Raw genomic sequence first — 23,240 nt, forward strand, 5'->3', positions numbered from 1 at the left:
CTTACCAGTTTCACAGCGAACACCAGTGAACCCAGGAGGGCATGTGCACATAAAGGCATTAGGTAAGTCAGTACACTCTCCATCATTCAGGCAGGGCATTGATAAACATTCATCAGTCACTGTGTAAGAGTGAGAACATCACAGGAATGGAGTGACAATGGAACGTGTTGCACGTCTGTGTGGTTTTTAAAACCCTTACCTGCCAGAACATTTCTGAAAAATCGGTGAATGTACTACAAAACAGAGAGGTTCCAGGCTGTCCAAGAGAGTGCTCACTACCGAGAGGCAGAGCTGGTTCACACAATAAGAGGACAGAGAAAGTGTTTTAACTCCGAGTTTCACGCACAAAGGGGCCATCCGTAAATATCGATAGTTTTTTCAATCCGTGAATTTTACAAAGTAACCAGGACCCACCACCCACCCCCCTACTTTTTACGGAATAAAACATTGATGACACATGTACTGTACCTACATAAATGTACGTGGAGTCCATGGAGTCCATACACACGCAGGCATGCGCTCACCGTGTCATTCATATTAGAGTACAGCAATGTATTTTGGCAGACTTATGCCAGGAATGTTGTCCAAGAATCACTTGCTCTTCAGCTCATTCCAAATACATCATACCCTTTATGGGCAATCAATCCAGCAAGCACATGCATTGCTGAATACATAAGAGTCTCTGAGTGAGTTGGCCTTTTGGATGATCTCCGACCTTGCCTGCGGGTCTGCGGAAAACGTCTCCATCCACTGCTTCTGTGCTTTGGTGAAAAACGCAGATAGATTATTGGACGTTTCAACCAGGGAGTAGTACAATACCTGGTATTGTACTACTCCCTGGTTTCAACAGTCCACAAGGCCTCGATGACGGCGTAGTAGCCATCGTCGTCTTCACCAGGGCTGTCAAGCTCTTTGAAAAACTTATCTTTTTTGGCAGCTGTACCAAACAAAGTAGTCTGCCGTGCCATTTTCGTTAGGCCACGCTCCACATGGGAACTGTTCCAACCATTGGCGATGTAGCAATTCTTCGATGTGGAGTTCAAATAAGAGCTGGACTTGACCCGGATTAATCAGGTATTGTGATACTTCGAATAATTGTGCAATAATTATACTGACGAAGTAGTGGTTGCGACTTCGGCGATGATTTGTAAGAAATGGTTTGCTCCCCACACCGGAGCTCGCGCTATTCCGCCGACTTTACTTGACACTTGACTGACTCACGACTGCCATCCAGAGCACACGAGAAGTCCATCGAACCTTCGACTCGGCAAACCTGCAAGAAAGCACCACTCCCTGCTCAATACACAGTGTTTCGGGGAATTCACCCCTCATCAGTTGAGCTTGAGTCAAGTGTCAAGTAAAGTCGGCGGAATAGCGCGAGCTCCGGTGTGGGGAGCAAACCATTTCTTACAAATCATCGCCGAAGTCGCAACCACTACTTCGTACTGTTGTGCCCAGCGCGGGCTTGCGACTAGTTGGTTTGGAGGTGACAGCGTTGCGAATGACCGAGGGTCCTCGACGTCTGTCTCACCGTCCAGGAGCGACACTGACTCACGCTGCTATCTGGTGTTCACGAGGTGTTTGTCGCGCTTGAAACGGAGCGTCTCTGTAAGTTTGTATCCCTGGTGATGTTTGTGCCTGGAGAGCACTATATAAGTGGTGCTCTTCAGGCACAATCTTCCTCAGCCTACTCAAGCTCAACTGATGAGGGGTGAATTCCCCGAAACACTGTGTATTGAGCAGGGAGTGGTGCTTTCTTGCAGGTTTGCCGAGTCGAAGGTTCGATGGACTTCTCGTGTGCTCTGGATGGCAGTCGTGAGTCAGTCAAGTGTCAAGTAAAGTCGGCGGAATAGCGCGAGCTCCGGTGTGGGGAGCAAACCATTTCTTATAATTATACTTGTGAATAATATCTGAAAAACTTCCCTCTTTCTTTTGCTTCAAGAGTTTCGATCTCCACTACATTTTTTTGAGACAACAATCTACGGGTACGTGTGGTTCGACGCACGCAGACCCACGCACACGCAGTACTGGGTGCCAGGTCCGCGTGTCATCGATATTTTATTTACTTTGAATTTCGGCTGCACCCACCACCCAGGTACGAAAATTTCACGGATTGTAAAAACTATCGACATTTACGGACGGCCCCTAAGCGATCATCAGAAAACACTCAAAACAGTTTTGAGTGTTTTCTGATGATTGCTTAGTGCGTGAAACTCGAAGTTAAAACACTTTCTCTGTTCTCTTATTGTTTTGGTGAATGTACTACATATGGAACCAGTTCGGATCACAACATTCGGTTTAGAGACAGGAGCAGGAGTAATTGAGCTTCCACCAGCAAAGAACAGTTCACTGTTAGTGTAAAACATGGTCGTAGCCGTTTGATAGCTTAGCTGATCAGAGCACGGACAATCTCCTCACGGCCTGATATATGAGCGTTGGCATGCTAACACGAGTTAGCAGCCAGCCCAGCGAGCTGGCCCAACCTGCACGCATGCGCGAGTCATGTGGGCACGCGCCCTTCGAAATCCTGTACAATGTCTCTTGCATGTCATTGCTGTTTGGACTTTCGAGCGTGCAACTTGCGGAACATGTGTTCCCAAACAATTTCCTTCCCACCCTCCCACCCACTAGCTCAACTCATGTTTCTGGCGCACACATGACGGTATCTGTATAGTCATGAGAATATATGCTCTCAACTGGTTATGCATCTCTATATATTTAGCATTTGGCGGCTCTACTCAGAGTCATTGGCGGCTCCATGCGGAGGCATTGGCGGCTCCATGCGGAGTCATTGGCGGCTCCATGCGGAGTCATTGGCGGCTCCATGCAGAGTCATTCGGCGGCTCCATGCGGAATCATTCGGCGGCTCCATGCGGAGTCATTCGGCGGCTCCATGCGGAGTCATTCGGTGGCTCCATGCGGAGTCATTCGCCGGCTCCATGCGGAGTCATTCGCCGGCTCCATTCGGAGTCATTTGCCGGTTCCATGCGGAGTTGTCACGTCCCTGAATGTGACGACTGCTGCCTGATAGTCCTGTGACAGCAGGATCTACCTAGTGAGCAGCTCTGTGCTGAGCTGTCACGCCCTTTTGGTACAATGTGGTTTGGCCAGTGTCTTGTCCCACGTGCTTAGCATGTAGGTTGAGCGACACGCGCTTTCCCACGTAGGTGACATGCCTTCTTGGCATGACACGTCATGTGATCCAAGGCCGGAACCTGGTCAGATAGGTTCTCGCGTTGTACGTTTCCTGGAAGTTCTTCACTTCCTGGAAATGTGACTCCAGGCTTTGTGCAAAACCACGTCACTACGACGTTCTACAGGTTTCCACGATGCCTCGGCGCTTCGTGCAAAGAGCCAAGACTATAATATGACATTGTATAACAAGAGCTAAGTGCAAGACAGGAGACGTGTGCAAGAACCAAAACCGTCACCGCGCAAGAGGTCAGAGTATCATGCAAGCAAGACCAAGAATGCAGCAGAACTTACCATAAGAAGCCGCTGAACTATGGCACGTTGGGTGAGCGGGCTCCCCAACGTGACCCTCATATACTCACATTGTACTCTGACGTGGGTGAGCGGGCTCCCCACGTCCCAATTTGGTCTTTCTTCTCTCGATGTCTTTCTTTCTCTTTCTTCTCGAATGATCACCGTACGTATATTCTGCATTTCTGCTGATTGGCTGCGCACATTCCGGTTTGACTTGTTCTGCTATTTCCTGGAATTACCTCGCAATGATCACGCCATATATCTCTAAATTGCGCTATAAAAGAAGCTCTCGTTCTCTTTCTTACTTCAGTTCAGTCTAGTCTAGTTTTTAGTCTAGTCTAGCAGTCGAGACTCGGTCTCAGCTCTCTGTCTTCGTTTACTTTGAGCTCGGATTTGATACTACTCACAACGTAAAACTAACAGTCTTTGTCTGTTGATCGTGTGGGGTTGAACTTGGACCAAGCCAGCTATATTGGTTGGCCCCTGGGTTGTGTTGGGCTTGTCGTGAGGCCACACGTCTATATTCAGTCGCCGCTCGTAGTGATTCCGGGGTCCGGTCACTGTGAGCCGGGGATGCGACAGAGTCATTCGCCTGCTCCATGCGGAGTCATTTGACGGCTCAGCTGCAAGCCATCTAGCGGCTCCAAGCAGAGCCATCATACCAGTTGCTCGAATCGGCACTCCCAGCTTGATCCAAAACTCGGTTGCTCTGTTGTGAGGTGGGGGGATGCTAACTGTGTTTCTATCTGATGTGGATCAGCTAGAACTTAGGAAGCGAACTTGCTTACCTGTTTCACACATCACGCCAGTGAACCCGGCCAGACAGTCACACTGGAAGGCGTTGACAAGGTCGTTACACATCCCGTCGTTCTGACATGGGCCACTGGCACACTCGTTGAAATCTGGTGCCAGAGAATCACAACACATACACATGCAGCCACACACAATAACACACACACAATAACACACACACACACACGCACAATAACACACACACACACACACACAATAACACACACACACACGCACAATAACACATACGCACACACACACACACACACACACACACACACACACACACACACACACAATAACACACACACACACATACACACCATAAATAGAGAGGTTTTGCAGAGCGAACGTTCGCTCGAATTTTCGTTTGACGTCACGAAAAGCGAAACTTCGTGCGAACGTTCACAGCTTTGAACGCGAAAGTTGAAGGAAACGCGAGACAAACTTTCATAGTAATTTTCGCTGATCGCGGACCAGTGCAGCCAGTGGTGAAACATGGTGAACCACTCTCCTGCAATGTTTTGTGCTTCATCTTTCACAAGCCAGTAGATCTACTCTTGGCTTGGTTTGCTTGTTCTGGCTTTCCCGTATGGCAGCCCACGCTGCTTCATCTCCGGAACCATGTCCGACCACCTGCCTGCTCATCGTCTCAGAGTTGGCTACAGCAGTAAGCCTTTCTTTAGATTTGTAGGTGCTGATGCGCCGGATTACGGCACAGGCCAACCAGTTTGTCTGTGGGTCTCCAGCCATGGACAACGGAGTCAAAGAGCTCTCATCTCAGGCCGAGTCAGAGTGCCGCCACTCGCAGCAAATAAATTCTCAGTCGGATGAAGCTCCAAAGACGATTTCTCAAACAAGTGTGATCGCGCAGTGCACGCGTACAGTTCTTGGAGCGAAAATCATGCAAAACACAAACTTTGCGTGCACGTTTGCCGGAATATTCGCGAGCCCAGTCGCAAACATTCGTGCGAATGTTCGCTCTGCAAACCTCTCTAATGTCCATTGACAAATTTTCCTAGCTGAAACTGACATTTTTCTATCATATACGTAGTGGTACAATAGTGACAATACCCACTCAACACATACGAGACCGGGGGAGGGAAGAAGGGGGAGAAGAGAAGGGGAGAAGGGGCAAGAAGGGGTGAGAAGGGGGAGAAGAGATGGGGAGAAGGGGCAAGAAGGGGGTGAGAAGGGGGAGAAGAGAAGGGGAGAAGGGGCAAGAAGGGGGTGAGAAGGGGGAGAAGAGAAGGGGAGAAGGGGCAAGAAGGGGGAGAAGAGAAGGGGAGAAGGGGCAAGACGGGGGTGAGAAGGGGGAAACGGGGAGACGGGGAGGAGGGGGAGAATTGGGGATGGGGGAGAAGGGGGGGAGGGGACACTGTAGTGTGCACGCTCATCATCGTGCCTCTCACCTGTCTGGCAAGTATCACCGGTGAATCCAGCTGTACACTGGCAACTGAAAGTGCCCACACCGCTAGTACACGTGCCTTCGTTCTGACATGGAGTGCTCATACAGTTGTCGACAACTGCAGTGAAAATACAAACACATAGTCTAAATAGTCACTAGGTGAGGAAATGGAAAAGGGAAAGGTCTGAAGAAAAATTGACTGTCACCATCAGGACTCGAACCAGGGATATTTGCTCGAGGCCGGTGATGCTCTAGCCACTGAGCCATGGTGTAGCTGTCAGCCCAGCACAGACCGCTCAACAGAGTCTAAGCCATACATAATACATGCTTGCAAATTCACCTCCGGGGCATTCATCATTTCTCTACCGGCACATTCTACTCAACCAGAATGAGTAGAGTTATTCTGCATCGTGCTAAAACTGGTGGCTCTACCACCTCAAAATAAGTCAGGGGACAGTTAACAACCCAGGAGAGCAGGCAATCCATTTTCTAACTGACGAAAAGAACGCTCTGGGAACTGAAACTCGCACAGTCGTTCAGCTTGCACTCCCCTGCTGGAATACTTTGTCGCACTGTATCTTGCAAGCACATATTTCAGCCGCAACAAAAATTTAGGCCTCAATGGCTCTGGCCGAAAATAGCCGACAAGAATACGTGCCGAATATATTTGTCATCAACCACAACACCTGCGTCCACTCCACAATGCTGCTGCTTACTGTAAAAGCAGAAATTTCCGGTGGTGTTTTGTTTTCGGCAACTTCGGTGCCGAAATTTTTACCGAAAATAGAACGAATCGAAAATTTCGGTACTAGTACCAGTACACTTACCTGGAAAACGGGTTTACCGAATATTTCCCTCCATCGAACCGCCGATTTTGGAGAATACCAAAAATATTACTTGGTCCGGCTCATCGCAATTGTCGCTTATCTCCCACGCACCTTTTGACAGGTAAAACCCAGTCCGATCACGATATCTAACTTACTTTTGCTTGGGAGGTTGTGATGGCAAGATCAAAGGAGGCACCAAAGAAAAATGATCGCGACTAGAACTTTGAATCGCGATGTGTTCGACTTTTTTGGGTAGTGGGAATCTGGCCATTCACTGTCTGTGTTGCCAAAAGCCAAGCGCACAGCGACCCGAAGACCGGAACTGTGGCAGGGGCAACTGACATCCTGGAGAGCGTGACAGGCACGCATGCACGGCAGAGGAGTACGAGCCGCATGAGCGTCATGCTGAAGAAGAAAGGTGTTTTTGATGCGATGCGCCCGGCCGACGGTTGTTGTTCCTTGCTTGGTGGACCTAGCAGCAGCGTTACAAGAGTCATGGTCAGCGTATCCAGCGGAGCGTATGACAGCTGTCTGGAGAGGCCCGTATGCCTCGAAGGCTTTGTTGAAACACGCTGTGGAGACACACAGGTCACACTGCCCACGGTTCCTTCAAGCACCGAAGTGACAGCCACAGCTGTTCCTTTCCCATTGCTGCCATACGACAGCCTGAGTGAGAAAGCAAGAGATACTCCGTCTACGCCAGCAGTTAGACACCAGCAAATGTCAGCTTATGTAACGGCGCGGCAGCTCGAGTGATGCAGAGTTGAATGAACTCTGGACCTGTAAGAGTGTGAGTGCAAGAACGCGCTCCTTCACGGATTTATTTCGTGCATTTTGCTTACCTTGCTTCCTTTCTTCGACTCGCTTCACCTGATTCCATTGCTGAAATTTTTTCTTGTGGCGGAGAGTATTCTTGTATCATGCTTCCTCACTATGCCTACTGGAAATTTCACAGAGCGGTAAAACAACTCCTGTTCTTACTCTTAGTGGCGATAGATAAGCGACAGTTGCGATGAGCCGGACTAAGTACACCACTGAAAATTTCTGCTTTTACAACACTTTCTTGCTTTAACCTCCACACCGATGAAAAATCTGTACAGGACCGAATGCTGCTGCTCACCCCCGTATTTAGCCAAATAATATTATTGTTTCGTAATCTGTACCTTCGCATGCAAAGACGCAAATCCACACAATTAAAGTAGACACTTCCTTCTATCAAACGTTTTCTTTCCCTTCTCTTCAGGATAGAATGTAGTTGAAGACACCACTGCAGCTGTACTTATTGTTGATAAATATGGTGGTAAAGACACACCTGGCAATATGGCGGTAAATAAGTACAGCTGCAGTGGTGTCTTCAACTACATTCTCCCGAGTCAAGCTCCGTATGAAGACATCCAAGAAGAAGATTGCCTGATGAGTCCAGCGGGGACGAAACGTACGTCGCAATCGAGCTATGTCGTTGCTGTGTCATCATCTATGTGCCATGCGCAACTTGATGTACCAGCCTGCTATGCCGGATACCGCCAGCCATGCATCGACCAGGCGCCAGGCGCGAACTGATGGTGGTGGTGGTGAGAAGGAGAGCTCTGTGCCAGAACTTTGCAGCCTAGAGAGCGTGTGTGGGCAGGCGTGTGTTTACCGCCATATTGCCAGGTGTGTCTTTACCACCATATTTATCTCTTCAGGATAGTACAGGGAATGTTGGAAATTTGGAAAACACATAACTATATAGAGAAAGAAAGAAAAAAGTCACCAAACTGTTTTTCACCGCCTCCAAACTACCGCTTGAATATTGAAATTATTGTTTTGTTTTTACAGTGTTCTATGATTATGAACTAACCATCTGCACACAGGAGTCCAGTGAATGTAGGGGGGCATGCACAGGTGAATTCTTCGATACCATCCATGCATGATCCACCATTCAGACATGGATTTTCGGCAGGACACTCTGGAACAGCTGTACATACACATCGCATGCACATAAACATACGCATACACACGTACGCATACGCGCAAAAGCATGCACACACATACATACACACACAAACACACACACACACACATTCACACACATGCACGCACACACGCACATGCATGCACACAAACGCATCCAAAATTGGATAGGTGGTCACAACTTTTCAATCAGGCATGCAAGCAGATGGAGGTGTAAAGTATTGTTGAGCACCGACGAATGATCATGTTAGGATTACACTAAACATAGTGCAGTAGAGCTGTGATAAGACTATGGGCAGTAGGAAAGTGTACTTACAGTCCATTTCAAAACTATAGACGCGTACCTAGGCAAAAACCGTTATGCCAGCATCTATACCACATAAAATCTGTGATCACTTTGTGCACAATTTTTTCCAAATTGGGCGTCTGTTATCCAATCCTTTAGAAACTATATGAGAGTACTTGTGGAGCGATCCTGAGCAATATTCCGAAAACTATTCACAAAAAGTTCCAGCCAAATTTGAAATATTTCAAAAACCCTACGCGTCTATAGTTTTGAAATGCACTGTAGTAGCTGATATGCTTCTTACCCTCACATACTCCAGTATGGATCAATGCACCTGTACTCCAGACAATGTCTGTGCTAAGCAAGAGCATGCCTTATCAGAAGAAGTACTACTGTAGCGGACATGGAAATCCAGTCGAATGACCGGGGCCGGCACCCTCAGCGCGCACAGAACGTTGCATGCAGTGCTCATGTTCATCAGATGCGACCAGCGCGCTACAGCGCATAAATGCATGTGTGTACCGGTTACCCACGGCTGCATGACCAGCATTCTGAGGCCGCTAGACGTGCGACGGGATTTCCATGTCCACGAGAGTACATGTAGGCGAGCACCACTCTATGCCGATACATACGAGGTGACCCAATGGGCATAGTTTGCAGCACATGACAAAATAATAAGAATGGCCAAGGCTGCAGCACTGATCTCCCGTTCTTGTGCCCCTGACAGCAGTGCATGACATGAGCTAAAATACACTGCACAACAGGCATACTGCCAACTTGTTCCCTCCTGACCTGCTTTCAAACAAGAAATCTACTCACTGCTGATTGACTCAATCTGCTCCTGCAGCGCTCACCCTCTCCCATACTTGCAAAATTCAAAGTGATGTAAATCACTTTCCAACTGCATAACCCACAGCCCCACCCACAGCATCTCACTTTCTCATAAACTTATCTCTCATTGGCGATGGTGCCACCGTGAGAATAAAGAATTCAAACTTACTGACTTCACAGGCAGTGCCCAGGAATCCATTGTTACAGCGACAGTTGCGCTGCGTATCGCACACGCCCCGTCCATTGCACTCTAGAGAATTCGCCATGTCACAGAATTCGATATCCAGGTCCACCATGGTCTGAGACTGGCACTGACCATTCAAACACACCTGAATGGCGTGGGGGGAAAGGTGCAGAACAAGGCCAGCACACCTGATTGGTATATACCCAGTGTGCACAGAGCTAGGTTATTGTACAAGCTAAAGCAAACACAACAATCTCCCGGATGGAGAGCCAAGGATAAATTTATAAAAAAGAAAAAGGACCAAGGTCAAGGAACTACAAGTTACACTATAACGTCCACTAATATCACCAGTTACTAAACTGTTAGCCAGTTACTTGTAGAACGTCAGTACCATCGGGCAGTGTCGTGCAATGTTATCGCATGAGCTGATTGTTTAGTAACTGGTGGTGTTAGTGGACAGCATAGCGTATCTTGTAGTTCCTTGGTCCTTTTTCTTTTTTACGACGGTCTCTTCTCCTCTTCTCCTCAATGAGCTCTCAGTGCGTTGCTACCGAGGGTAGACGATAGTGTCGTGTCGGCTAAGAGTGCATGGAGGAGAAAAGATTGCTGAATTATTGCACAGCCGGATGGTACAGTTCACAATTTCAAAGCAAATACAGTCAGACCTGGCTTAACCGCACACATCCACTTTCCACAAAAAAAATATCCGGATAGGCGAGAGAACCGGATAATCCGGCTGTGAGTGAGGTTGGACTGTTAGTGAGGTTGTGTGGTGAGCAAGTTAGGACGGTATACCTACATTGCCATTGCCACAACTCTGTCCGTCCCTGACGACCGTAATGTCTGTAGCTCCAGCAGTCAGGAAAGATGGGTCCAGAATCGTTCCACCTCTGCAGCACGGATAGCAACATTGGACAAACACATACCGTACGTTAGAAAAATGTGTACCAGAGGGATCGAGCGAAATTGTAAACTGGGTACAGACACACTGACAGTTGAGCAGCACGAAATGAAAACTAAAGTAACCGTTCAATTCGAGATCAGTATCTACTGCAAGAATTTACTCTATCAGACTGCTCTCACTCACACACATGTGCGCATGCAAACACACATGTGCACACACACACACAAACACACACACACACACACATTTTCACGCGCATGAACACACACGCGTGCACACACACACACACACACACACACACACATCATACATAATTTTGAGTTGAATTAGCTGTGACTTACTTGCATATGATCTCGTTTCCATCCACTGATATGGTAGTTCTCTCTGTTTCCCTAGCAGCCGTGGTAACAGGTTCATCGGCACCAGTGTCACCACAATGAAGCTTGCCACATAGCGCATCACTGTAACAAACACGGTAACATCAAATCGCATCGTTATCACCATGGAAACAGCAGTGACACAAAAACGTCAACATACCCTGTGTTGGGCTATGCGTTATACACCCTACTACGACTGTCGTGGACAAGGAAATCCGGTCGCACGTCTAGCGGCCCCAGCGTGCTGGCCAAGCAGCCGTGAGTAAGCAGTACGTACTGGTGCACACATTATGCACTGCAGCGCGCTGGTTGCATCGGATCAACATGACCGTGCACTGCATGCAACGTTCTGTTCGCGGTCAATCGACTGGATTTCCATGTCCACGACATTACATTAAGTATATGGCTGAATACTGTGAATAGTATGAGGGATAACAGTAGATGAGGGAGAGCAGTGCGTGAGGGACAGCAGTGCGTGAGGGAGAGCAGTGCGTGAGTGATTGCAGTGGATGAGTGATAGAAGTGGACAAGGGGTAGCAGTAGATTAGGGACAGACATTGATGAGGAGTAGCAGTGGCCGAGGGATAGCGGAGCATTGTCCAGAACACGCAAAACGACTCCCCACTGTTGCGTCAGATGAAGAAAACTCATTGACGGGATCATGCCTGCTTGTTGCTGGGAAGAGAAGATGCACCAGGCTTTCATGGACAGACTAGGCCAAGTATGCAGTGTGGATACAGAAAAGGGATTCTTTGGCTAGTGAAAGGGCACTCAGCTCTCAGTCTAGGCAGGACAAAATGGGAGATATTTTTTAACTCTCTCCCTCTCTCTCTCTCTCTTTCTCAGCTTGTCATCCATTGTTGCAGCGATTTCCTTCTCACATACGTGAAAATCCTCAAAGATAAACTTACGCTTCTGCACAGGCGGTGAACTGCAGGTTGCCTTGGGTGGACGTAGCCAGGTTTAGACCGCAGTTTCCGGTTTGATTTCCGAAAACATTCAGCGTAAAGCACATGTCATTTCCCGGAGTGCCACCTACAGACAAAACAGCCCATAACGACCACACACACGGAGTATGCTTCCATGAGAACCATGCATGCACACGGAGACAGACATGAAACTGAGATGGACAGTTCTGATGCTGTGAACAGATTGGTATGCCTTGGATGCTCTTGTTCTGAATGAGGTTCCACTGACTGGCAAATTCAGAGTTCAGTCACACCTCGCTTATCCGATCCTCTTTCATCCGGATCCCTCTCCATCCGGAAGAAAATCATTGGTTACCGATTTACAGCATAAGCCATTCACACCTACAGTATGTGTGTTCGATTAACATTATCCAGTTCCCTTGCATATCCGGATATTTTGTGGAAAATGGATGTGTGTGGTTAAGCGAGGTCTGACTGTAGTACTGTTCTCACAGTCCAAATCAGTACTAGCTACTGACACTGTGCTACTCACTGGAATCCGATCACCGGAGTCAGGTAAGTACTAGTAGAGTGGCATGCACCAGTGCAGAGCCCACGGCCAGTGTTCACACAAGTGTGAGACTGCACATCACCCAGTGTGACATAGACTGGCAACGGAGTCAGGTGAGCATTTCTGCACCAGTACAGAGCCCAGTGTTGAGAACCCGGTATGAGACTGCACAGTCAGTGCCCAGTGTTACATAGACTGGCGAGATCAGATTATATCCAACAGCACTCTAGGTTTTATTTGTGCCTGAAGAGCACCATTTATATAGTGCTCTCCAGGCACATGCACAAACATGACCAGGGATGCAAACTTATCTAAGTGGTGCTCTTCAGGCACAATCTTCCTCAGCCTACTCAAGCTCAACTGATGAGGGGTGAGTTCTCCCAAACACTGTGTATTGAGCAGGGAGTGGTGCTTTCTTGCAGGTTTGCCAAGTGGATGGCCCGGCATTCTTCTAGACAGTAGTCGTGAGTCAGTCAAGTGTCAGTCAGTCGGCCGGAAGAACGAGCTTCAGCGTTTGGAGCACCCACCTTCTTCTACATGTACCTCCCAAGTCGTCACCGTTGAATATCTCAGTTAGCACTCTAGGTTGTTTATCATTGTACTTTGAGGAATGCAGTGTCCACACCAACGCAGCAGGATTTCAGACGGATACACTCAGTATGCTGGGAGAGCTTTGATGCCCCCCCCTGAAGGCAGACTGTACATGTCAGTTTCTTGTCTGTCTCTGTACATGCATGGTTCTCATGGGATGCATCATCTGTGTGTGGTTGCAGACAACGCAGCAAAATTTCAGACGGATACACCCAGCGTTCTGGGAGTGTTTTGATGCCCCCCCCCCCAGGCAGACAGCTGAACACAGCACAACAGTGCAGCTAGTCTAGTAAAATATGTCGCCTGATGACGGCACACAGTATGAAACTTAGGGTGTGTTCGGTTGGTACGATCTAGACCAAGATCGAACAGCTGGTCACCTGGAGCAGCCTCATGCCAACCAAACGGTACTCCAGAAACAGAGCACATCATTGTGAAAAAATGTGCCAAACCTGGTGTATTCTTCAAAATGTGTACGGGTCACCATGGTCACTTTGTACGGTACAACGAGTCCAACCCGAAAGTGTATGCACGTGATCATTTGGGATCAAAATAGATGTTCTCGCCAGGCCAAGTTCCACTGTGAAAAAGTGAAACTGCTCGGTCTGCTCCGGCCTCGAGGCCGGAGAAAGCAGAACATATTCTGGCCGATCCAGAACAGGTGCAGTCCCAACCAAACGTGCTGTTCTGGTGAATCCTGTTCTAGGTTGTACCAACCAAATGCGCCTAAAATACACTAGACTTGCTTGTGGCGAAAAAAAGAAAAAATGGGTCTGTCCGGGATTTGAACCCGGGACCTCTCGCACCCTAAGCGAGAATCATACCCCTAGACCAACAGACCTGCCACGTTGAACAACCACCTTAAAATGCACCATTACTTTAGAGTGATTTGGAATCCGCCCTTTTAAATGTATCCCACTTTCCCGTGCATAGTAGTCAAGTAATTTTCTCCATCGAAGAAAATAAGATATACATGTGTTGTATGTACTTGTAGACTGGTAACAACACTAGATGAGATATTAAAACTGACCTCCTCCGAAGAGCACCTGGCATTGTGATGGTCGTGTTATGCAGTTGCCTTCCCAGCACAGGTCCTGCGAACACATGTGTTCATGCATAAGAAAATCAGTTCCAAATCAGACTCCGACTTTCTTTCTGCAATTGGCTAAACAAACGTTCTTCAGATCAGGCAGGAAGTGTTGAAGATGCATGTGTACCCGAAGATGGGGTGACAGCATGTGTGCTGTATTTTTCCAGGAAATAGATATTATGCGAGTGATGTCACCGTTACGCGTCAGCAGGAAATGGGAATATTGACTACCAGCTAGCTTGCTATATTGATCGCTTGGATAAGTCAACGTCCTACTATATTATAATTCGAGCCAGAGAAGGGGAAGTTGCGACAGACACGGACATCACACATACACACGGAAAATGTGCGATAAGACTGTCGAATAGAGTGGGGAGGTAGGGGTGAAGTCTATACGAAATGCGTTACGTTTACAAAAAGTGCTCACTGAATCCGCTCATATTAAACTCTTGATCAGCACACACCAGAGTTGAGCAGCAGAACACAATCTAGGTTAATATCCAATATGTCTACACCCACTTATGTGAGCTACCGTGTGCGGGTTGGCCAAGACCGCAGTTCGAAGTGGTGGCATGACTTCTTCTTTCCAGCTTTTAATTAAAACTCAGTGTCAATAAAACTGTGAACGGTACCATTTGGCTGTTCAATAATACAACTAACGCTCCTCCTCCATGCGCTCTAAAGCCGACCATTGCTACCCTCGGTAGCCATTACTCACACCAGTAATTTCAAACCACGATATTCAGGTGCGTATCTTACCTCAGTTGAATCAGCACAGAACTCGCCGTTACGCCTGCTAGTCTCCGGACACTATACACAGGAGGAGCAGAGGACATCAGTGGAGATGATCTGAGCGTGACTCATGATACTCAGCAAGTGGCATTTTTTTCTTAATCAAAATTCGGAACGGGGCTTCACGCAGCTTCAGTGTAACAACGACTAAGTCTACGGCAATACTCAGTTTCACTCAGTTCCACTGCAATTTCACATCCATTTTCTTCTTCACATTCTAAATCCAGCCGGTGTTGCACGCACAAACCCACTCTACAGCCGTGTATGCAGAAATATATAATTAAACTAACAAACCCTCCTGTCTGCCCCATTTTCTCGGAAATTTTGATGATAGGCGGCCACAAAAAAATCTGGATACGCGGACAAACGGTATGGCAGATAGTGTCTTTCAGTTTGTTGCAAAGCTCTGCTATTTTTAACATCTGCTTCAAGCCGGCTTTCACTGGTAACCAAGGAGACTGAGGTTGACAGTAACCAGACAAGCAAAGGTCAATCGGTACAATCAGTTGTATGCATGCAGTGCAATCATCTTTAGTCTTACTGTAGGGCTGTTGCCAGAGCAGAAGTCCTCCAAGTCACACCTGTTGGTACCGTCGGCTGCACGACACGTTGCGCCACTGGTGCGAAACTGAGCACATGAATGCAGACACACGAACAGATGAATAGTAATAATATGAGCATGTACACGTCCTCAACACATGAGAAACAATACACTAGTATGTGATGCAGTGCAGTCAATTTCTTTAAGAAATCCGACAATTAAGAACCTGAAAACATCCTCACAGCTATGAAAATGCCCTAGCACCCTGCTCGCAGCTACAGTCATTGTAGCCCCGCCTGAACACACAGCAATGCAGCCCAAAGCTTTCCGCAGCATTCACAGCTTCTGACACCCTCACCCTCACCCCCCCCCCCCCTGCCCCCTCCCCCACCACATGTAAAAACACACACAAACACACATCAAGTACCCTGCCTGAAGCTAATCTATCCAAATGTTCGGGTTGACTTATTCCGGCAGCAACTGTACTGCAATAGGAGAAAGCAGAGCATCACTATCTGCAGTACTTGCAGCTCATGAATAGCCATCACAGTCAAGTGAGTGAGAGCTACACCAAGGGCAGCAGTAGCAGTAGCAGCAGCACTAACAGCAGCAGTAGCAGTAGCACCAGCAATAACAGCAGCAGTAGGTGCTGGAGCAGTGACAGAAGGGGGGGGGAGCAGCAGCAGCTATAATATCACCAGTACCATACCGAACATGTTACTAGGTCACAGCAATCTCCGCTGTCACACTCTCCAATAAATCGACACGTGGCTGCGTTGCAACAGGGATTGTCACACACCTGAAGAGAACACACACGCACACACATAAATGCCCGCATACACATGCAGGAAAGGACACACATACACACACAAACACATGAACACGCACACACGCACACACGCACGCACACGCACACACACACACACACACACACACACACACACACACACACACACACACACACACACACACACACATGCACGCACGCACGCACACACTCACACATACACACACACATACACACACACACGCATGCAGGCACACACACACACACACGTGCACACATACACACACACACACACACACAGTGACACACACACACTCACACACACACACACACACACACACACACACACACACACGCACAGTACAATACAGTCCTTATGTCGGAAACAGATACCTCCTGACTTTCTATACTTTTGTTCCGTGGATTAATGTTTGTGTATAGTATGTCCACCAGTGCTAATTACACTGGTTTACTTTAGGGGCATACTGAAAGCATGGATTTTCGTCCATATTAGAGACTAAAGAAGAGCTTCGGATAGCTATAGCCAAAAGAAAAGCCACGGATACTGGGCACCCTTTTTTATTGTTTCCCTCGGAGGCAAGTCTCAACAACACAGTTCTACTGACCAATTTCCGATAGTACAGTCGGACCTCGTTTAACCGCACACATCCGTTTTCCACAAAAAATATCAGGATAGGCGAGGAACCGGATAATCAAAAACATATACTGTATGTACCGTAAAGTCTTGTATAAAAGCCGCACTTGAATAGAAGCCGCCCTCGAATAGAAGCCGCAATTTTGGGCCCATCAAATCACACATAAGCCTGGTTTTAGTGTTGACATACATAGAAATACCTGTCTTGTATAGAAGCCTGTCTCATATAGAAGCCTGCAAAATTTCACCAAGAAAGTCATAGAAGCCGCGGCCTTTATACAAGACTTTACGGTCTGCACTACAAATGCTGTAAATCGGTAACCTGAACCATATTCTGCTGGATGGCGAGGGATCCGGGTAAAAGAGGACCGGATAAGCGAGGTCTGACTGTGCCTTGTTGAGAAAGCCCAGAAGTCTTTGCTAAGAAATATGCCATTTGAGAGGCAAGAAATTTCATTTGTTCTTTGCCACGTCATTATTCTAGTTCAAGGAACTGGTCTTGGCCACTACAGCACTGCCGTTCACCGAAGAACTTGGCGGGTCAGCCTCCTAGCCTAGACCATTATTATTTTCATGCGCTACAGGCTATTAGGAGATTAGAGGCCACATGCCTCGTACTGCTCTTTCCTCTCAGAAACTCAACACTTGCTAGACAGATACGAAAGAAAGAAAGACAAAATCATCAGTCACACCACCAGGACTCGAACCAGGCACCTTGCTATTCGCGAGCAATGCTCAAACCAACTGAGCTACAGGATGACTGCAGTGTTGAACTTGAAATGTATTCATTGGTACGCTGTGCGTGGTAAAATCTAGCCTGGCCATTCTTCGGCACTCCATACTTCGGGGGCCGACAGTACTGCACTCGAACCCTCTCTGCTTCTGATACCCAGCTGAGGTTATCTGCTGTGGCCACTGGCAAGGTTTGTAAATCGCTATAAGAGTATTCCGCGTAAATTGCCTACACACCACGTCAACGGTGGTAGGGTCAACGGCCGAACACAGCTGCTTGCCTTCTCCGGGTCAAGAGTAGACAGAAGAGGCACGGCACATGAAGAAAAATAAGCGTTTTGAAGACGGAAACTGGACAGTGCGCTATACAGTGCAATGGCACCCACGCATTAAACATGGCTGCGGCCTTTTTGCGGGGTAATTTGTCCCATACATGGCAGGTACAGCCTGCTTTGGTACACTTGTGAGTATGACCAGGGCATGCGCTAAGGATTAAAATGTGCTCTGACACAATGTCCTGCCAGTTGCAAAAATGGCCGGACTTGTCCGGACATGCAAATTTTCACATCAAATCACACAGTGTTCAGTGTAGAATTAATACCATCGAAATGTTATCACGATGTGAAAAGAGTCCGACCTTGGCTGCTGCTGCGACCCACGCTTTCTCTTGCCAGAGGACATCACTAATGACTATGAGACAACGGATTGACGTGCCTTTTCTTTTTTGTACTTTGCAAAAAAGTGCGCGGACACTTTGTCCGGATGCGTACAAAACATCCGGAAACTGACCGTAAACGGTCGGAAATTGTCCGATGTCGGACCGTTATTTCGGGCCCTGATGACCAAGAGTAGATAAACAAGAGTGTACAACTCCAGATCTACACCATCTCCAGATATCCCGGCCCACGGCGGAATTTTTGTTCACGTCACCTTTTTTCAGAAAACGCGCAATTTGCCGCTGAGCAGTGTGAGAGCACGTGCTGGGCACCGACCTTGTAATGTAAAGCCCGGCCAAGTGCACGAGGGAAAACTTTCCAAAGGACTCCCAGCACGGGCGTCGTAGAAAGGATTACGTCAATAAAATATTCCGCCATGGGCGAACCCATCCGGGATTTGCACGATCTCGTTTATCTAGTCTTGGTATGACTGCACACGGTTCTTGACCATTTATGTAAGGCTGGTATTACAGCGTGTACGGCTGAAATGGACTTGCCCCCCCCCAAAAAAAAAACAGCAGGAAGATTATGCATAGCTCCCATTGTGTAGCAAGATACGTACCTGCTCAAATCCACAATCGCACTCTTCTCCTTCTCCAACCACTCCATCTCCACACTCGGCACCTTCAGTGAAGGTCTAGGTGTACATGTGTGTGTTGTATGGAACGATATGGAGATATGGAGTGTTGTCATGGAAACATGAAGACACAGCGAAGATGAGCAACATTGCAAATGCAGCACCTTACAGCTAAAACAAATCACGTTTCGCTTGACTCAGTTAGACTGAGTTGTCAGCACCCATAGAAACGCTATCACCCTGCAAAGTTCTAAGGCGCAGATGCAGCTCCTAAAGCAGTGGGAGGTGAGTAGATCAGCCCACCAGCAAAGTGGTCAAAGACCGAAAATCCCATTCACTGCATCCATGTTTCCCTCGTGCCAGGCCATGACTTCCCAATTCACTAACAGGTAGAGTGGGGGATACATCTACAGACAGGGGAGAACAGCTCTGCACTTCGTGGAAAAACAGTCAACTTCGCTAATAACGACTGCGGATATAATGACAATTCGCGAATAATGACAGAATTTCCATGCCCAGAGCAAAGTTCTATCTAACCATAATACATATGTAATAGGTGTATTTATGCTACGACCTGTACAATGTCATACTCACTATTCGTATTTCCCGCTCGTTCCCCTTGGCAATAAGACTCACATATAGAAGAGCGCATGCTCCAGTGGGTCTCCAGTTCTGTTCTAGTCTAGTCTTGAGTTGTAGTTGTCCTGTTCTCCTTCTTGTCTACACTCTTGTACTTGCATAATTCAATACTATAAAACCCTTGTGTTTTGGTGTGAGGGGACTTCATTAGCCGGGACCTATTAAGCACATATAATGAGACTTCGGGGATAAGGACACTTTTCTGATGCCCCGCCGAGTGTCGTTATACGCAAAGTTGCATGACTGTAAACAGTGAAGCTTGCCTAAGACGACGTCGGGTCACGGGTCCGGGGGGGGGGGGGGGAGGGAAGTTCAGTACAGTAGAGCCTCTGAAGGCGACCACTCTGGTACAGCAGAGCCTCTGAAGGCGACCACTCTGGTACAGCAGAGCCTCTGAAGGCAACCACTCTGGTACAGTAGAGCCTCTGAAGGCGACCACTCTGGTGAGGTGACCACATGCCTCAAAGAACCACTGCGTACAGGACCAAGGGATGACCAAGGGATGACCAAGGGATATGATATTTCAACTCAAATGACCCTGGATAAGGAGGCCACCTGTACACGTGGACCACATTTTGAAGGTCCATTGAGCGGTCGGCTTAGACAGGTTTCACTGCACTCTATTCATCCACATACAAGTGCAAGCCCTTATATGCAAAGAATGCGGGGGGTTTTCCATTTCGCCAGGAAACAAATGTACTGGACATAAGGAAAGGAAGTCTCCAAAATACATTCTTGGGTCTTGAGTTTTTTTCCATGCCTTTACCGTAAAGTCCGGAGCAAACGCCCACCCCATTTTTGCAAGATCTGCTGGCCTGTACACACTGACCCCATGCACTGTCACCCCTACTGTACGAAAGTGCATCTCACACCGTAGCGGGAAGAGCACTTTGCTACGGTAAACTATGTCCACTTTCCTGGTTTCAAAACCTCTTTGGGCACTAGCCACGAGCTAGCTCGTAGTGATTTTATAATGATGGTTGTTTTATTTCGCAAATCCGAACGGGTTTTCTTCCGAATAACAAGGTAGCGAAGAACAGAGTATTGAAGGAACCAAATACACTTCTGACGGTGTTTCAAGCCATCATTTAGAGATCACACAACGCCCAAAGGCAAGTGTTTTTCTTGGGCACTTCGGAGTTTTCAACAAGTTAGCAGCGACTTTGTAGGTGTAGCTTCTGTGACATACCCTGTTCGACTTGCAACTGCCATATTGGGACCAGTCAAGTAGTTGACTGACGCTTCATCAGAACAATTACTGTTCCTGACAGCGCGACATCGTGGCACTGCACAAATTTCTACGGCATTACTCGTACCACATGGAGAACGAACTACCACAAAGAGGACACATTTATCGAATGAAAGGAAATCTCGACAGAAGTGATTTCTTTGCAGGAAGATGATGACAATCGCTTTTGCACAGAGTCCTGGTAGGACATAGGCAGTTTGTAGGCATTACAGTCGTTCTCGTACGCATTCGACCTTCATGCCAGTTGCTTACAACTATATTGACCTGAAAAAGACGAAAATAGTATGGACCCGCTGGGGTGGGCGTTTGCTGCGAAGTGGGCGTTTGCTCCGGACTTTACGGTATATGTGGAGGCGCCCTTGTATTCAAATATAAGTGCGTGCCCTTTTAAGTGCGTTGATATGGTATGTGGTCGCTGTATACAGGTGGTCTCCTTATCCAGGTACATATCGATAGAAATCATACCTCTTGGTCCAGACGGTAGTGGTCTCTGGGGCAGGTGAGCGTGTTATCAGAATGCTCGCTTTCACAGGTTCTCCTCCCAGCCTGTCATCGACGATATTTTCAAGTGAATTTTCGTCTTCCTTCCTACGGGGACTCACGATGTCCACTAACACCCGGTGAATCCAACGATAGACGATATTGATAGAGGATCAAAAGTCCAATCAAGCTTTATGAGCGGCGAGGAGACAGCAGTTTTATAACCGCGATCAATAAGACAAGCTGAATCGACATTTGTGTATACGCTATTCATGCAGTGTTGCTTTAATGGCTAGTGTTAACACTCACAGCCAAGCATGGGCGGGAGTTGCGAATGGCGTTGAAACTGTTGACACTGCACTGACTGAAGCGGTTGATATTGCTGGTACTGCGTAAGGAATGGCAACAAACACAGAAAAACACAACCAAGATGGAACTAGCAGCACCGGCAGTAGGGATATGATTGTAAAAAAGCGGTTTGTCCTGCAGTTTTGACGGCAATATCTTGTTCAAGTTTTGTTTGGTGGGGGGGGGGGGGGCTGCTAGGGCCGGTCCGGTTGGTCAGGTCACTACCAGGTCAATTTTCTGGCCGCCAACACAAGCGTCATGCTGCGGAGGTATTGTGTAGTTAACCGCCACATCGTACACAAAGTATGAATGGCTATTGTATGGCAGCCTCGGACCAATGAAAAACTGCTTCCGGATGTCCTGGCGGGTAACGTGAGCCCAGGGAGATCATGCTTGTACAGTGAAGCTCATTCAGTACTTACTCTGATTAGATAATAGTATGCAGGAGCGTAGCAGGTCCCCCTTTAAGGGAGATGCACGGCCGCACATGTGTAGTATGGCTGGTGTATGTCATTCATGGTCATTATGTGCATGCTGAACCTAGGTGAAGGTCGAAATTTTTAAGGGGGCCGGTGCACATCCTATCCTCTCTCTCTCTCTCTCTCTCTCTCTCTCTCTGTCTATTTATTAGGGAGAGAATATTATGTCAAATATGCCATAGGGGCTGGAGTCCGATGGTTGTGATTTTACATCAAGGCAGTCTACAGCAAAGAGGCCATAACATGTCGATTGCTTCTTTTGATGTGGTATCCATTTTGTGCTACTACAGACAGAGTGCAAAGCGATCCCCAGGTCTGTGCAACGACTGAACGTTTCTTAACCCTTTAAGAGCCGCCCCATACTTGAATGCGTCGTAAACGACGCATTCAAATGCAAAACTTCAAAAGATCGTAACTCAGTCCAATCTCGCTCAAATCCAGTGATCGAAATATCCAGGGCGAAGAGAAAACTCTCACCTGTCGGGAGAAACAGGAAGCGCTGCGAGCAACGGTTCCCGAGATAAATCACTCGTAAGTTGAGCCGCGATCGCGGCAATTTCAAAAGCGCGCAGTGCGACTTTAGTATTGAGAATTTTGAGACTTTTCGTCACGCTGGTTTACTCGAATTTGCACGGGTTTCACTGTTGATATTATCAAGAGTACACAGCGAAAAAATTGGAACTCCACGATCGAGTAAAATGAAATATCTGGTGCGGGACGCAATTGGGCGCATTTGGGGCATTTTTCGTACTGTCGCTGCGATCTAGCGCTGGATAGACGGTGTGCTGGCTATCATGATCGACCTCATTCTCTTCCTCTCGCGGAGACCGTTCCAGGAAGCCCTAGATTGTGAGGATTGAGTGAGTAGAACTGAAGCTATGATCCAAGGAACACGAAAAAATGCAGAATTTTGAAATTTTCCTGTGGCTCTTAAAGGGTTAAGGAGACTCCATGTTAGAAAACCAGGAATAATCTGATTCACAGTTATGAACAAGTGTCATGACATGATGACATAATCAGCTCCAGTGTCATGACAT

General features: G+C 47.6%; 1 protein-coding gene and 1 non-coding gene across 2 annotated transcripts in view; both read right to left on the minus strand.

Annotated features, from left to right (window-relative positions):
• The window catches only part of LOC135824218 (fibropellin-1-like), a 48,045-nt gene that overhangs the window by 2,618 nt on the left and 22,187 nt on the right, over window positions 1–23,240 (minus strand). Inside the window, exons 15-28 of the mRNA XM_065336950.1 lie at window positions 21,686–21,764; window positions 18,994–19,068; window positions 16,251–16,340; window positions 15,542–15,628; window positions 14,968–15,018; window positions 14,149–14,212; window positions 11,960–12,083; window positions 11,013–11,132; window positions 10,567–10,657; window positions 9,753–9,912; window positions 8,354–8,470; window positions 5,691–5,804; window positions 4,275–4,388; window positions 6–119 (exon numbers count right to left, since the gene is read on the minus strand). Of these exons, the coding sequence (XP_065193022.1) occupies window positions 6–119; window positions 4,275–4,388; window positions 5,691–5,804; window positions 8,354–8,470; window positions 9,753–9,912; window positions 10,567–10,657; window positions 11,013–11,132; window positions 11,960–12,083; window positions 14,149–14,212; window positions 14,968–15,018; window positions 15,542–15,628; window positions 16,251–16,340; window positions 18,994–19,068; window positions 21,686–21,764 (1,400 nt within the window). The remainder of the gene's footprint in view (window positions 1–5; window positions 120–4,274; window positions 4,389–5,690; window positions 5,805–8,353; window positions 8,471–9,752; window positions 9,913–10,566; window positions 10,658–11,012; window positions 11,133–11,959; window positions 12,084–14,148; window positions 14,213–14,967; window positions 15,019–15,541; window positions 15,629–16,250; window positions 16,341–18,993; window positions 19,069–21,685; window positions 21,765–23,240) is intronic.
• Trnap-agg (transfer RNA proline (anticodon AGG)) lies at window positions 13,888–13,959 on the minus strand. The gene has a single exon. It is a non-coding gene; the product is annotated as a tRNA-Pro (tRNA).

The sequence above is a fragment of the Sycon ciliatum genome, chromosome 9 (assembly GCF_964019385.1).
Source record: "Sycon ciliatum chromosome 9, ocSycCili1.1, whole genome shotgun sequence".
Lineage (NCBI taxonomy): Eukaryota > Metazoa > Porifera > Calcarea > Leucosolenida > Sycettidae > Sycon > Sycon ciliatum.